The 12,913-nt window shown below is 37.8% G+C and overlaps 1 protein-coding gene across 2 annotated transcripts in view; it reads right to left on the bottom strand.

The window, feature by feature from the left end:
• RAP1GDS1 (Rap1 GTPase-GDP dissociation stimulator 1) overlaps positions 1-12,913 on the bottom strand; it is a 73,478-nt gene that overhangs the window by 38,869 nt on the left and 21,696 nt on the right. For both annotated transcript variants that reach the window (XM_026044775.1, XM_026044777.1), the window contains exon 2: positions 10,444-10,551. In XM_026044775.1, the coding sequence (XP_025900560.1) occupies positions 10,444-10,551 (108 nt within the window). The remainder of the gene's footprint in view (positions 1-10,443; positions 10,552-12,913) is intronic.

Raw genomic sequence — 12,913 nt, 5'->3', positions numbered from 1 at the left:
CCCCTGCCAGCAGCAACACGGCAACTTAAGCTCCTATTTTTAATCAAGAAGCAGAGGTAGGGCACAGATGTTTGTAATTAAAATCTCAGCCCTAACAAGGAAGGAAGGGCAGATGGAGAGGGACAGATTGGCCAACCAACTAGCTGCCTGATCCCTGCTGATTAAATATTCCTGAAGCTCTAGTCAAAGAACAGAAGTGAATTTCAGGATGAGACTTAGCCCTTAGGGAGCCTGTTGCAAGTTCCAATGCAATAATTTAACGAATATTTGTACTGACTTTGGCGTTGAGGAAATGTGCACATTAATAGGTAGATGGAGGTGATGCAGCACGAAGCAGCAAATGGAAGTGAGGCAGCTGTGTGATTCTGAGCTTTCCTGAAGTGCATCTGGYGTAGAGCCCTGAGGGATGAACTTGGGTGGATTTAATAGAAGTGCTGATTCTCCCTGCACCTTTCCACTCAACCCTATGAAGGTTTGGAAGCCACTTTGGTAGCTAAAAGAGTCAGAAAACCAGTACTTGGCTGCCCTATTTAGTAGTCTGGCTCCATAGTGCAAATGCAGCTCTGCAATCCGTTAGCAGCTTTGCTTTTTATGATCAGCTTGTGTGGACATTTTAATCTGCCTCCTCCATTGTTTGTGCTAACGGGATTTATTATAGGACTTGCTAAAGCCTTAAGTATCCTTGTGCTTTAGTTTTTCAATCTACGTGACGGAAACACAAGACCTGTGGTGTAAAATTCTTGTTCTGTGTTGGTGAGTTTAAAAATCTAATCAAATTGGAAGGCTGTGCACAATATATASAGGAAATGTTTCATATTCCTTTTAAGAAATTTCTTGAGAGCTCTCGAGCAAGCCCAAATGCACACTGAGAAATTTGGCCCAATGTTCATGGGGAGATTATGACTACAGATAAAGATTTTTTTTGTTGTTTTTTCAATTCAAGTTCCTTGAAGAATGGTTTAAAAAAGTTATGCTGGTCAAGCAGGTTAAAGAAAAAGCTTAACTTAGAAATGATCACGTATGTTAGTCACAAGGGACAGGGTCAAAGCTAGGAATGTAATTTCAAACCCAAAATTGTGAATTACATGATCATGTGATAAAAATTTTTCATAAAGAATGGATCTTTTCCTTTGCTTTTATATTGCATTTCAAAGACGCTGCCTAGAAAGAAATTTCTGTTATCTGCTGTTGGTATTCACTAAGGTGTTTTGAGAAGAAAAAATATATAATAGTTCATCTTATTTGGCACATTGTGTATTGAAAGAATAGCATTTGGAATTTAACATTTAGATAAACATCTTTTAACTATTTGGCACTAACCAAATACATCACTATTATGAGGAATTTATATAAAATATAAGCCCACTACGCAGCAGTGATTACCATTTAGTATCATTAAGCTAAGGCAGTTTACTGGGAGACAGCCCAAKAGAAAGCAGTCACCTTGATTTACTGGGTTCCAATTAAGCAGGTCTACTGTAATAATATATCAAGCACTTACCATAAAACATTTCTGGATTATATGTAAAYAGTGCCATAGAAATGCACTAGCTTCATGCGCCAAGATGCAATAAGCATCTTTCAGCAGCAAAGAGAAGAAACACTTCATGCCCTGAGATTTGAGACAAAATTCCCTCTTAGAAAAATGCACCAGGATACGTTCGGGAACACATTTGATGAAGCTAAACTTACACTTAATGGCAGGCAATAAGCGTAAGTGGCTGAGCTGCCATAATTAGATTCAAACCTCTGGCTCCACTATGGGAGATGATCAGCATCCGAGAGGCATGAGAAATCCCTGCTAGTCTGAGAGTGTGGGTGTGGTAAGAGGCGCTCCCTTCCCTGTTTTGAGAGTTTCCTACCAGCAAACACCTTTCTGTTAGGGCAAAGCAGGGCTAAGACTTCCCTAGCAGCAATRTATAAAAGCCTGCTCAATTTTACGTACATATCTTCATTTTTTTCCCTGAAATTGTCTCTCCATATGAAAATGCTCTTGTCAAAATGTTCCTTCACCTGTAATCAATTATCATTTTGTGTGCTCATTAGGCTTGGACAGCATGCATAAAGAAATCAAAATGTTTTTCGATCATACAACATTTAACATAATAAAGAACATTTTACATTGATTTCTAATAATATTTATGTTGYGAATATTTATGTGAAATATAGTTCAACTGTAAAAGCTAATTAACATTATGCTAAGATAATTAATGTTACACTTTTTGTTTTGCTTTTTGTTGCATTGTATCCTCCAGCAAGAAGACCAGCCTTAGATGATGCTCAGTGAAGATGATGCCTTAATAAATAAACTGGAAATATACTCTTGAAGAAAACATGCTTGGTTTAGTGACCCAAAGCAGGAATTACAGAAGGATGGTGTGTGCATTTTGGCTCTGAATGCGCAGATGCTTTCACATATACAAAGAGGTCATTTCAGCTCTGTGGTACTACCTAAGGTAAGAATCTCTGGCTTTTCAGGTAATATATCCAAGAATCATCACCTTTGTTTTAATTTGACTATCTTTATCCTGTGCTCTGAACACATACGCTGCAGCATTCTATAACATGCCMAGATAAGTACTTTTTATCTTGTAGAAGCTGAGGAAATACTCCAGAMGGCAGTGGGAATAACAAAGATACTACAGCATCTCTCTCAGCTTAGTTAGGTCTAGTTAGCTGGTTTTCTTTCAAAACTATATTTATATCTGGTTCTCCTTTCCCTCATCTCTGTTGTTTTTATTCCCTCTCCCTCACATGGTCTGAGTAGACAGACGAACAGTGTTTTCCCTGTACCACTGAAGTCCAAAGGAGCAGGATCAAGGCTTAGCAGATGCTGAACAGACAACACTTCGTGTCTCCAACGTGCAAAGAAAACAAACTGTTCAAGGTACTGCAGTCTGCTCAGTGCTACTTGTAATATTTTAGTAGTTTCACTGAAAATATAGGACCAGTAAAGTGTTAAAATCTGGTTTTGTGATCAGGGAGTTTTCATACTAGCAGATAATTGCAGTAGATAATCGGCAATAACACTGTTCTGCTCTACTGTCTTTTTTTGTGAGAGTACACGCGAGAGATTCTAGTTTTCATTCATATAATTCCAGTTCATGGATATTGGCCATAAATGTCTGTTGCTTGTTGGAATGTTCAAGCTGGGACTCGCTGTTACAGAGATGCTGTGTAAGGATATGCACCCACGGGTGTCGCTGCCCGTCCCTTTGGGGTGGCACGTGAGAGACCCAGAGTGGAGACGATGGGAGAGACGCGTAAGAGCAAAAATCTGCTTGGAAGGGAGACTTGCTAAAAAGGAGTAGGGAGATGTTGATTGGCATTGGGCTGAGCTGTCCATTGGGTTCAGAGGCCRCTGGTGAGATCGGCACAAGTGGTTCATGTTGAGTTGTTTTGAGCTGTGCAAGAACTCGCAATGGTGAAAGCAGTGTTGCCTTATTGCAATATCCCACTAGGAYAGAGGCTCTGCAAACAGGTTTTTCTTTGTCTGGGGAGTGAGGATGACAAGGTGAACATGAACACAKGGCAGAATCATGAAACACAATGTGAAACAATCACTTCTTGATGCTCTGTGTTGTAAATTGCACAGAATTTCATCAAATTAGATCATACTTCATTGTACTGAAAGTTAAATGTAGATGCTTACTTGATGCTGCCAATGAAATACATAAGAGGATTATATAAGTAAAAATAGCTTTCCTAGGTCAAAGGCATCAATAGTGGCAATAAAACATTTGATAAATTTCAAAGATTTTTTTTTTACATTAAGTTAACAATTACAGAAATTATTTCTGAATTTTCCATTGACTTCATGGTCTGGTACAGGAACTGTTCTGTCTCCTATACCCAGCAGAGATGAGAAAAAATAATGCTAAACATAGGAAGAGTATGAGTACTTGCTAAACTCACCAGCATATGAAAGCTGCAGCTATAAGGAACAGAATTAAATCCAGAATTCCTAACTCAAAAGGATCCTCTGTGTTAACATACGGCTTTGARAACTGGAAATGTACCAAAACATTAGAGATGGGAAATTTGCTGCTTTGGGAAGCAGGTGCCTACAGACGATTCTGGACACTGGGTGGGAAGTTTCACCACGAATGAAGGAATGTGAGAGATGAGCAAACGGCAGCCTCGACTGGAAGGCAGCGTGTCCTCCTGCACTCCAGCTGCTAACGCAGCCTCCTCCGAGATGTGTCGAATGGAAAGCGACTGGTTGGAGAGAACCCACCGTCGACTTCCAAGAGAAAACCGGGAGAGCAGCTGCAGGGAGCAGGGCTGAGCGCGTGATCTCCACACCATAAAGCAGAAAGAAGGTGCAGGAAGTAATGCAGGAAATGAAGTGTGCCAGCAGTTGCTCAGGAAGCTTGGAACGTAGCGTTATCCTCCAGGAGGGAGGCAACACTGTGAGTATATTCAAAGAAAACAGCGTTTGGCCGTAGTATATTCTGTGGCAAAATAAAGTAGTGTAGAGTAACTATTGATCATGTGAAAAAGAGAAAGAGAAAAAAAAAAAAAAAGAAAAAAGTGCCAAAGAAGTCTTGGAATAACCTCTAAATTTACAGTTGCAAACATGAAGTTAGAATTCTCTTGAGCTATCATGTCTCCATGTAGTTTAACAAATCCTGAACACTTAGCCGCCTTCCCCCAGATGTTCGCAAAACTGCAACTTGAAATTAGAACCTGCTTTCAGGAACTTAATCCTGTGCATCTTTTTACTAGTTCTTAAGATGCCGACTTGACACGTGGTTGGGGAGGAGAGCGGCTGGAGAGCCCGGGAAGGCCCCTGCTTGCCTGGAAAGGCATGTGCCAGCCCTGGCGTTGCCGTGACGTGCCAGACGCTTCCCGAGCCAGGTGCTGGAGGCTGGGATTAGGGGGCATTTTCAGCCTCTTACACTGAGCGCGCCAGAGCCAAAAATAACATTCTCAGCAGATTTTCAGATTTCTCATCTGTCAAATCTGGGTTATGTCTGCTGTTGCCTCTTGCTTCTGAAGCAGAGCGTGTCTGGACGAGCAGTAACATTTTTTGGTTGCTGAAATAACCGTGTCTCAAAAGGCCAACACTTTAAGAGAAAACCTTATATTTCTCCCTTGCTTTTGTCCTGGAGTCCTTTCTTGTGGGCTGCTCTTTGTGGATCTTAAGATAATTGCATTTCTTTGATAGGCACCACATTTATGAGACAACTTTTAATGGGTAAAAATTGGTATAGGATGATGCAAAGCAACAGCCAATGTTGCTTTTTATTTTACCTCCCTGTACAATACAATTGCACTATTGCCCCCTCAAATTCCATTGTATATAGCTCKTATGAATAATGTAGATAAAATTTAATGTATTTTTCTCCAGTGCCTAACTTTTACTTCTCCTTTTTCAAAGCTTTTGTTAAGAAAATAAGATTCTAAGATGCAAAAGACAGGTTATGATTTATCACATTTTGCTCTGTTTAACTCTGCCATTGCTTAAAGCCTAAGCTGAGAATAAYTGAGCTGAAAAAAACTACAAATTAAAACCAACACCTCAAAAGAAGTAATTCTATTCTTTCTTAAAACATGGATTAGGCATAAAAGCCATAGCAACATTGTCAAAATGTAGTAATATTCAGTAATATACCAAGTGTAACGATACCACTATAGCTGGTAATTAATACTGTCAATTTAATACAGTATTTACTTTTAAGGATTTCTGTTTGACAGTAAAATAAACATCTTATATCTATAGGGCAACATGAACTTCTGCTTTGATTTTCTGGCTGCTAAATATGGCAGAAATTTTTGTAAAAATGTCAGAGCAAATGTGCATCTTTGCTGACCGTACAGTAGGAATGGCCACGGTGCAGGCTTAGGTGCAGGGAGTAGAGTGCAGGGCAGCCTGTAGCCCAGAGAGGAGAGGGAACTGGCACTTTTTTTTGCAGACATGTTATTTTTTTGTTTTGTTTTTGTTTTTTGCTTTACAGAAATTTTTATAAAGCAGCTACAAGATAAGCTGCTTATTTTTCCAGCTCATTRGAAGGAGGCAAGGGAGAGATAAGAAAATGACCCTAAAATCATGTTTGTAATCCAGGCTCAAATTATGGTGTTAGGAATTCTGTTGTACTCAACACAAAATCAAATTGCAGTTTTGCCTTGTGCTGGCCCACGTGGCTATAACATGACAAGTATCAGTCAGAAGTGCTGGTTGCAGATAGGAACTAAAATCAGCATCGATGGGAATGAACAGCTCTCTGAATAGCGTTTCCTAAAGAAACGCCCTGAGCAGGATTTTGAGACGTGTCTCGGATGACAAGGCAAATGCAAATATCTCCCTAGACAAATAATAAACAAAAATAACTGATTTTTTTGACCCACACATAGTTACTGATCGTCACACATTCAGCGAACTACTTGGTTCACTGTTGTATAGTATAGCACGTGTGTATGTATATGCCTTAATTTGTTTAGTRTAACAAATAGTAGAAAGTAATTTGTATTGTTTTAACATACAGGAAGGTTARAAGATTGTACATGAATTAAATGAAACTGCAGTTGTCCCTGTATTATTAGTGATGAAGGAGATTAATTTAAGTTTCCACAGCAACCGAAACATGCATGCAGCTAGAAATTAAAGGCAGCATAATATTCTATGAAACATTCATCAACGTATGCAATATATCTAAATAGAAATTGAAGGAAGGATACATTTTTATTTCCTTTGTTAAAATCATAATATTGCATTAATGCTGAGTTTAACTAGGGTTTTGGTTGGCAGTAGAGGAGCGATTTGCATCAGTAATTTAATAAAATAATAAATTTTGTATAAGTTAAGATAGTATTTCTATCTGTAAATGTTAAAGAAGCGAATGAAACTAAGTTCTGTGGTTTATAATTCCACAAACTCCCAATGAAATCGTAGATCTCTAAGATTGTCTAAAAATACACTCTATTCTTAGCATTGCTTATTTTTCCAGTRTTACTGTAATATTGAGGAGTTAATGAATGATTATTAGAATTTTAGTTTCATTAATATAATCATACACATGAGAATATACTAAAGGAAAGCAGAAAAATTTTCAGAAGTCTTATTTAAATTATCTTTGTTAGGTTATGATTAATACGTAATTTATTACTAAGATTACTCATAATTAATATATAATCTCACCTGTCTTTCAAGGCTCTTGGGTGAAAATGATAGTATATTAATATTGTGTGAAGACATATGCAATGGAACTTTCCCATTTAAAATATATTCCACATTATCTACCTAGACATAGTTGAATTTTCYCTTCAAAAGACCAGAGTAGCTCTGCATCAATCATTACGATGTTATGTCGTGGACTCTGGGGACGTGCTGTTCAGAGACTTTGAAATAGTCCTAGAAAAATCCCTTAAGTGAAAGGAAATGTGAAGAAAAGAAAACTTTAAAACTTGTTTTAATAATGGTTTGTTTTTCAGACTTCCAAAGGTGAAAAATCTAACTGTTTGATAATGTATCTTTGCATTGTAGCTCCCTGGGTCTCCTGCTCTGTTTTATTTTTAGGCAAATCAGTTTGTTTAAATRGGGATTTAGATAACAGAAAAATGTTGAACCAACAGGAACAAAACCTTTCACAAAAAAATCCCTTTGTAGTATCTCAGGTTGGATGTTTGACTTGAAATTGTTTAAATGAGGCTGTCTAAAGAGTGCAGGATCCTTCTGAGGGGGAGGGACTGTCATGTTGTCTTGTTTTTCCRTTGCTTCATGTGTATCTGTTAATGTAAAATCGTATTTGCTATTTCTGTCAAATGACTTTGCTGACAGTATCCAACATATGTGATCCTTTGGCCCTGAATATTGTGCCTGCTCTCTTTCTCTCTATATATGTATGTGCTCACAATCATAAATGGATATGCATATASGTATCCCACCCACTGCCTTATGATTACAGATGTTGTCTTTAAAGTCTGCTYGGGCAATTTCTGTAATAAAAGCCCTTTCATATTCTCCTTTGGGGCTAGGCAAGCATTTCTTACCTAGCTTCAGATATGTGCTTGACCACTGGCCAAGTCTACTCACTCCTCACCGCAAATCACAGGCAGAAAAGGAACAGATTTGTACCTCACTCCCAACTTCAYAGCTGCATTAATCTTTGTATCGCAAATTTTATCCTCTTCTTTGGGGATACTGTCAAACTAGGAGATTAATTACATCGAGATAGAAGGGTCGATGTAACTCCCCAAAGCTGGAATCTTTTCCTCCCTTATAGAGGACAATTTACTACTTTATTCTTTAAAATCAGGCTAAAATCTATGTATTTTCTGCAGCAATTACTAAGGTTCTAGGTGGGATTCTAAATTCTTCATCTCCCTCAAAGAAAAAGATTTTCATTGAGCATAGACTTAGAGTATCATGTTAAATGTCTTTCAGAAATGCTAAAGTGCAGTGAGGGCACTAAGTGTCTTGAATAGCTTTTAAAAAGAGTGTCAGGGATTTTCTACTTTTCCAATGAGAAGTTTGCTCGAGTCAGCAATGGTTAAACATTATCATTTATTTGTTGATGTTTTGGTCGCCCTGGAAAGAGTTCCAAACTGCATCACACTTGAGGACAACCCACTTAGAAGAGTTTCAGCATAGGAAGATCTCAGTGGCCTGTGGAAATTAATTGTCCTTTTGGAGTGGAGAAGGACCTAACACATGCACTGAGGAGTGCTACTGTGTCTAAGAAAGTGTTGAATAGATGACAGGTAAGATGATGTTCACCTGTGCAGGGAAATAGGTGAGGAAAGACTGGGAATACAGGAAGAAGAGAGGAAACAGGGAGAGGAGAGGAAAAAAAAAAAAAAAAAAAAAAAAAAANCAAACCCACCCTGTAGCAAAATGAACAGAAGGCAAAAAGATCCTAAATTCTGTGACAGGTGAGAAAAAATGGGAAGAATATGAGAAGCGGAGGAGAAAGGGAAGCAAAGTAAATTCTAAAGTATTTACAAATGTTTAGTGCCTTTTGGGAACTGAGCACAGTTCTATTAAGCGGAGTGATTCAGTTTGCCTCAGTTATTAAAAAAGCTGAAAAGATGTTCAGATATATAACATAGTGCAGTTCATCTGGGTTATGTTCACATTATTGATTGATGCCCAAAGACCAGAGTAAACTGTGGGGAGATGATGGTGAAATTTTGTAACTACCTAGAAAAGACAGCCCAGAGTCCTAATAATCTGCATCTCTGATTTGACAGTCGTGAGAGCAGAAGAGAGAAGATCTGAGAAGAGCTAAGTGCTAGACTGAGCCGGGTAAGAGTCCTCCGCTCGCCAGCGAGAACAGTTATGTTGGTTTGTACGTCAGCCAAAAGCAGTTTGCATCTGCTGAAGGTGTCCTGGAGACACAGCCGTGTCACCAGGACACRGGCAGAATGAGAAACTCTGYTGCTRCTGCCGAGCACTTCATCATTTTGTGCATCTCTTTCTGTTACAACCGATCTTTTAAGTATGCAACCGCCCAGTGGGTAAGAGTATTGCAAATAGCTTATGAGTGACTATAGAAAAAAGGATATATCCTTTTAAAAAGATGTTGGCCTATAAAAACAAATAGTTTATTATCTTCTGGATAACATCTCCTTTGCAAAACAGTTGGAATGAAAAAATAGACCCCTTAAGTGCGGACACTGTTACAATCTGTCTTGATGTCGTATGGATGGGGCTAAACTTTTACTGTGAGAAACCTCATGAAGAATTTTACATGGATAAAGCAAAAAAGCTGTGATTCGTAAAACAAAATAATGGAGATGAAACAGGACTTTTTCCCCTAAAGTTTTTCATAATTTTATGTAAATTTTAAGACAGTTGGGAAAGTCCTATTAGCTGTCATCTTTATTTCTAATACCTGTCTGCCTATAGACAATGGGGACACAAACTCAAGAGATTTGGTAAAAAGAGACATCTTGTTCCATTCTTGCAAAGTTGTTTTTGTCATCCTACCATATTTGGATCAATTTGAATCATTTTTGTATATCCAACCTATTTCTTCTAATTGAAATAACTGTAAGAAATATGTGATTAGAAGTAAAAGGAATGTACTTGCAAAATAAATAGCAAATTATGCCTCTTCTAACTAGATTTAGAAAACAGCTCCTATATCCCTCCCCTCCATCCTACCAGACTCATTTGTCCATCTTTGTCCTTTGTTTCTAGAGAGCAGAAGTCCTCACTCAGTTGGAAAAATAACAGTGCTACTTCCTAAGATTCAAAAAAGACTTGGACTACGGCTGCTGCACATACCCAGGTATCCACTTACCACTCTCTTGAGTCTTACCTGAATGTCACACAAACCATGGATTACAAAAAACAAAACAAAACCACAAATCTCAGAACAGCCAATCCAGCAGCCTGGTGCTAGAGTCAACCTTTCTCTTAAATTTTACTACCTTGATTTTTGTTCTCTGCTTTTGTTATATGATTTAAAATACGAAGCTTAAAACCATACAACTTACTGTTTTGTGCCARAGCCTGAAGCAGACAGTCCAAGCATCCCTCCAGACTATCTGCCGTGCTGTCGGTGGCTGTTATCTTCAGCTTTTTCAAGGCATCGCTTAGATTATCTGCTTGATTAACACAAAGAAAAGAGAAATTAGTGTTCTCATCTATCTGGTAACAGCTTTATAACCTCAATAGTTACTGTAAAACAAACAAAATCCTATTTCAATGAAAAAGGAAACTGTATTTTCAGGGTATAAAAAATCAAGAGTCAAAGGTTTGGGATGAAATTAAACTTTTCAAATTTAARTATATATTTATCATTCTTCATCTCAGAGGAGGATCCCAGGTGACAAGTTTATGAAATGCCACTGAACAACAATTTAGTCATCAATATTCTCTCAACCTAGTTTGCAATTTTGCAAGCATATTTGCATCTTCCATTTTTTTCATCAAGAAAAAGAGAAAGTAACTGAAAATACCATTTTCTACATATTCTATAGGGTTCCAACTCAACCTTTTTGCTTCCTTGGACAATATATTTGAGGCAATCTCAGTATCACTGTAACCCGTACTGCAGGGAAGCAGGCAGTGCCTTAAGCAGTGCAGACAGTAGCAAGGATCCTCATGGGAAGGATTCTCCATAYCTCAAGGAATCCTTGTTTGCAGATAGACATGGGGAAGATAAGGTGGCCCTTTTCTATTATTTGCAAAGTAAAATTAAGAAGGCTTAGTGGTTAATGACCAAAATTAAAATTTAGGTCATTGAGTATGTATACAGCCATGTATTAAAGGAAGGAAGCAGGCATTAAAAGCAAACCATTCAAATGCAGTGAGAAATTTCATGCATCATAGAAGTATTTTCCTTGAATGGCAGAATACTGTGAACTACTGATAGATAATGAAGTACGAAGCCTCTAGCAATAAGGCAATATTGTTCTTCATGAATACTCATCTGACTGAAAAATAAAATTAGGAAGGGAAAAACATAATCTCTGCTCATTTCTTTTTATATAGTTTATAAATTCAATGAGAAAGAGACAATTACCATGCATTTTAAGTTTCCATAATGGCACTAATAAAACAGTGTATGTATATTATGCTTAATGACGCATTTTGGGCAAAATTTTCAGATGCAACTACCTAAATATTTTTATCCCCAGGACGAGCAGTTCCATTTTCCATGGTACTCAGCATAGGCACATCCTGCCGAGCTACCTGGACACATACCTAACTTGTAGATGTACACTTCAAAAAATCAATCAAATATTGGAAAACCTCATGACTTTTAAAATCTSCTATCTAATTATGATGCAATATAAACAAAATTGCTTTCTGCTACAAAGGATTAGATACTATAATGATAAGTACTCTTAGAATAATGCACAGAAATTAAGTTAGAAACCAGCCGTCTGCCATCAGCTCCCAGGTTTGTGAGGCCTCAAGCCAAAGGTTCACCAAAAATAGGAGCAACTTTGCTGATGGTACCAACCCAGGCAGTTGTTCTGTWGATTGTGCTTGCACTGCACTTCTGGAGTTGCTTTCCAGATAAATAGTTCTTTTATTTCATATATCCTAATGATAGAAACTGGGAGGTTGGGGAGTGGGGTCTGGCAAAATGCTTGTCCTGGTGTTTTTACAGGAAAAAGTAGTTGCAAGGTGAAAAACATTAAGTGGAAGCTCTTATATTCTATTTCATCTTGCTGTACCTTTTTTCCCCTGAAAGCTTTTCTGTGAGTTACTCCCATTTTCAGTCACTAATTTATTTTCTGCTGATAAATTGTTCTTTCATCTCATAAAATCTGGTAGTTGATCATCCTTGTTCAGGGTCAGGGCCCCAGAAGTGCTGATTCTGCTGTGCAGGGATTTACAGAGCAGCCACGAGCAGAGGATGCAGCCTCTTTATACAAGAACCAACTTGCTAATTTGAGTTTGCAGCATTTTCATCCAGACCAGAAAGGGAGTCAAGGTAATAAAGCCACTTATCCCTGGAATTTTAAAATGATTTAGAATATTTTAGCTGAGTGTTTAGAAGGATAGTTTTCTATCTGCAGGGCTTTTTCTTACATATTATCTTTTTTTCCAGGATAGCTATTTTAAAAAGTTTTAAGAAATATTCTGTTTGAACATTTTAACGTATTCTGTATCTTTGATTAACACCTAGTATAGTGTTGTGGTTGCAGGGACAAATTTGTTGATGGTGGCTACGTTACTATGAGCCTTTAGTGAGTCCCTTGGCTGTCTCTTAGGATGCAACGAGACATCAGATTAAACAGAGAGAATTATGTCAATTTTATGGATCTTTTTGTGTTACAGTGACTTAAAAATCTTAATTTAAGTGTGTATACCTATGTGCTATATGAATGCAACCACTGGGGAAATGTAYATTCAGTGCAAGTTAAATACCATTCTGGTATTCTGGGGAAAAAATGTTCAAAGGATTAGACTTGAGCAAGTACCTAATTTTGTGTGCAGACTCTAATTTCC

Source organism: Nothoprocta perdicaria, unplaced genomic scaffold, assembly GCF_003342845.1.
Source record: "Nothoprocta perdicaria isolate Ctin4 unplaced genomic scaffold, notPer1 scaffold_381, whole genome shotgun sequence".
NCBI classification, from domain to species: Eukaryota; Metazoa; Chordata; class Aves; order Tinamiformes; family Tinamidae; genus Nothoprocta; species Nothoprocta perdicaria.
The sequence above is the reverse complement of the archived record's forward strand: the minus strand, read 5'-3'. Positions and strand labels throughout refer to the sequence as shown.